Source organism: Anopheles ziemanni, chromosome 3, assembly GCF_943734765.1.
Source record: "Anopheles ziemanni chromosome 3, idAnoZiCoDA_A2_x.2, whole genome shotgun sequence".
Lineage (NCBI taxonomy): Eukaryota > Metazoa > Arthropoda > Insecta > Diptera > Culicidae > Anopheles > Anopheles ziemanni.
In genome coordinates, this window is record NC_080706.1 from 35,068,234 (window position 1) to 35,071,396 (window position 3,163).

The 3,163-nt window shown below is 42.6% G+C and overlaps 1 protein-coding gene across 1 annotated transcript; it reads left to right on the forward strand.

Annotated features, from left to right (window-relative positions):
• Positions 1-1,505: 1,505 nt before the first annotated feature.
• On the forward strand, positions 1,506-2,713 carry LOC131286961 (pyridoxine/pyridoxamine 5'-phosphate oxidase-like). The gene is made up of 3 exons (XM_058315971.1): positions 1,506-1,590; positions 1,664-1,820; positions 1,919-2,713. The coding sequence occupies exons 1-3, from the start codon at positions 1,545-1,547 to the stop codon at positions 2,439-2,441; spliced, it is 726 nt and encodes a 241-aa protein (XP_058171954.1). The 5' UTR covers positions 1,506-1,544; the 3' UTR covers positions 2,442-2,713.
• The last annotated feature ends 450 nt before the right edge of the window (positions 2,714-3,163 follow it).

The following is a 3,163-nucleotide window of genomic DNA, read 5'->3' on the forward strand; positions in this document are numbered from 1 at the left end:
GGCGATTGGGCACCAACCGAACACGAAACGACGGAAATGGCTCACGGTCGCAGTACGCCGTCAACGATTTATAAAAGTCGAACGCGTCCCGGTGCGAAGACGAACTTTAATACCGTCTCTCGTGATCGAATCCGAACCGACACTGACTCGACGCGCTTTGACGGGCCGCCGCCGTGCCGTCGTGCGGTGGCAAGATGAGAATTTCTGTCGAGTGGGCGTCCACCAACTCCTCCTCTGTCCGGAACCGCTTTACCTTTAGCGCCGTTCGGTTGGAATAATGTAAATGAGAAAATGGCAGCAGCAAAAAGGTAAAAATTGGCTGGTGGTTTCGCGCCCAGGGAACCACGACTAATAAAGAAATAGTAATTAAAAAGCTACCGCGAACGAGGTAAATGCTTTAAGTAGATTTCATTGCTACAGCACCATCATCCTCCGTTGGGCATCCAGTTGGTTTGTGGTGTTGTGGTTTCAAGCGATAGCACTAATGCAACGAAATTCCCAGTATCGAGAGAATTAGAAAATACTCTTAATGACGATTTCTGTATAATTTGGATTCCTCATCATTCGCGTATGATGGAGTTCAACCCAAGCTCCGTTGGTTGGTGATAGTTAAGTGCAAGGTCCATAGTTATGTCTAGTCGTTAACATCGATGGCCAATTCTTAAACTATAGTTAGATATATTAGTTTGTGATCCAAAAAACTTTTCGACACTAATTTCTAAATCGGATGTAACGTGGTTGCTCGGTGAGGGTTCTTCACTCGTCTGCCCTCGTTTTTCGAATGTCGGCATTATGCAAATCATACAAAAAGATAGCCCAAAGTATGGTTTCATATGTTAATTTTTCAATAATGTATTATTTCACAATTTATTGTCGGGATTCAATTTCACATGCATAACATGTTGCAGTTATTTGAAAATCAAAGACCTGTCCAAAATTTAAACGTAGGCGAAAACCACGTTTTCCACCTTTCAATGCGACGTACAATGCTTTTAATTAATACTATGAACTCATCGTAGACAAAATCTCAAGATGGAAAACATTATTTGTACCAGTAAATTGTTGGCAGAGTTGAGCACAACCTTTGCACATCACGCCGAATAGTGGTAAAAGATGTAAAATTAAATTCCTCGTTTTAGTGTTTAAAGTCCCCAGATCAAGGGATGTTGTCCTCGGTCATGGTTGGGCTTAGTCTGAAAGAGCTTTAATTTTGAAGATAGAGGTGGAAGAGGTTATTTGACCTGTTCCAAACTGGGTTCTTTTCTGACAGGAACGGATCGGGTAATGTTTTTCTTTCTAAGAAAGTACTAAAATTGTTAAACCATAAATCTAATCGTATGAAAAAAACATATGCAAATTCCTAGCAACAATTCATGAAAATAACCGTCAATATTGGAATTTCACAAAACTTTCGCTACACCTCCGGCAATTCATCCGGAACGTGCTGAACCTACTGGGTACGGGTCGGAGTTTCCAACACTATCGTATTTATTGATTAAAGTGCGAGCTGCCGGGGTTTTGTTGTGTTGTGCATCCCGATCTTTATGAGATTCTCATTTTTAAGAAGAATGTCGTTCGTAGATCTAGCGTGTAAGTAAATCATTTTTATCCATCGTATTTTTCATCTTGTAATGATTTGCAATTACGTCGTTCTTCCCTCCAGCGTTAAGGATAAAGTACAAATCAGAAAAGGAGATCTTTCTAGAATCCAGCATCGACCGCAAGGAACCGATAAGCCTATTTCGCAAGTGGTTGCAAGAGGCATGTGAAACTCCGGAGATAATTGAACCGAACGCTATGTGCCTGGCAACAGCAACAAAGTAAGAAACGATTGCACAATGGTTTAACCACACTTATCTTAAGGGTGTGGACAATCGCTGCAATGATAACGATGCAAAACAAACTCCCTTTCACTCAGGGATGCTGTACCATCGGCCCGTTTCGTGCTGCTGAAAGATGTCACGGACGATGGGTTCACCTTCTTCACCAACTATGAAAGTCGCAAAGCGGACGAACTGGCCGAGAATTCCAATGTGGCGCTCGCATTCTACTGGCTTCCGCTGAGACGCTCCGTTCGCATTGAAGGTTCGGCGGAACGCATTTCACGGGAAGCGTCAGAGTCGTACTTCCACCAGCGGCCCCGGGCAAGCCAGATCGGTGCTCTGGCGAGCCCGCAAAGCAAACCGATACCGAACCGAGAGTTTCTCGACGCGAAGGAAAAAGCCATCAAGGAAGAGCTCGGCCCCGATCGGGAAGTTCCACTGCCCAACTGGGGTGGCTACCTAGTTCGCCCGAAAGCGATCGAATTTTGGCAAGGACAAACCAATCGCTTGCACGATCGTATTCGATTTCGCAAGGAGCTCAAGGCGGATGATACCATCGATGGGGAACTGTTGCACCAGGGTGAGAACGGTTGGGTATACGAACGTTTGGCGCCCTAATCAATTCCGGTGTGTGTGTGTGCCGCATATTAAAAGAAAAGTCTTCCATCGTTCTCGCTAAGCGCTTTGTGTTATCTACTAGTTTCGGATATTGGATTGAAGTATGTGGATTCCTCTGGTTTGTTGCCTTTCCTTTATTTCAACGGATCGTTTTTAAACTGTGGCCCTCGAGCAGAGTAGGATTCACTATTTTTCCATATTGTTGTAATAAATTTGTGTGATGCTTAATGGAACGACTTGCGTTGTGCAGGAAATATATCTTCTTCCAAATTTGTATTTAAGTATTTGCTTTATCCTTTTGGTGGGAAAAATAAGTCCAAACTATTTGAAACTACTATATTGTTGGTCTTGCATGTTGGACAACATCCATCTCTTATCAGCACTTCTTTTAAACGGTTTATAATAAGTGTCAAGTGAACTTACAAGAGGTGTGGTTTCAGTGCTCGGTACTTCAGGAAGGAATTGTATTGGAATATCGGTGATCGAATCCCACTGTTGAGAATCTTCTATGTGGGCCATTCGTTTCGTTGCGTTATTGCATATTACCATTAACCTTTGGGTTTAAATTCTATAGTTGAAAAGTAGTTGTAGGTTTAAGATTTTCCAAAAACGTGTAGTCTGCAGCATTATGACTAAAGAATACAATTTATCACAGAATAGAATTGTTGAACATGATCGCAAAGGGAGCAAGCACTAGCAAGAATGTATTCACGGTTTTACAT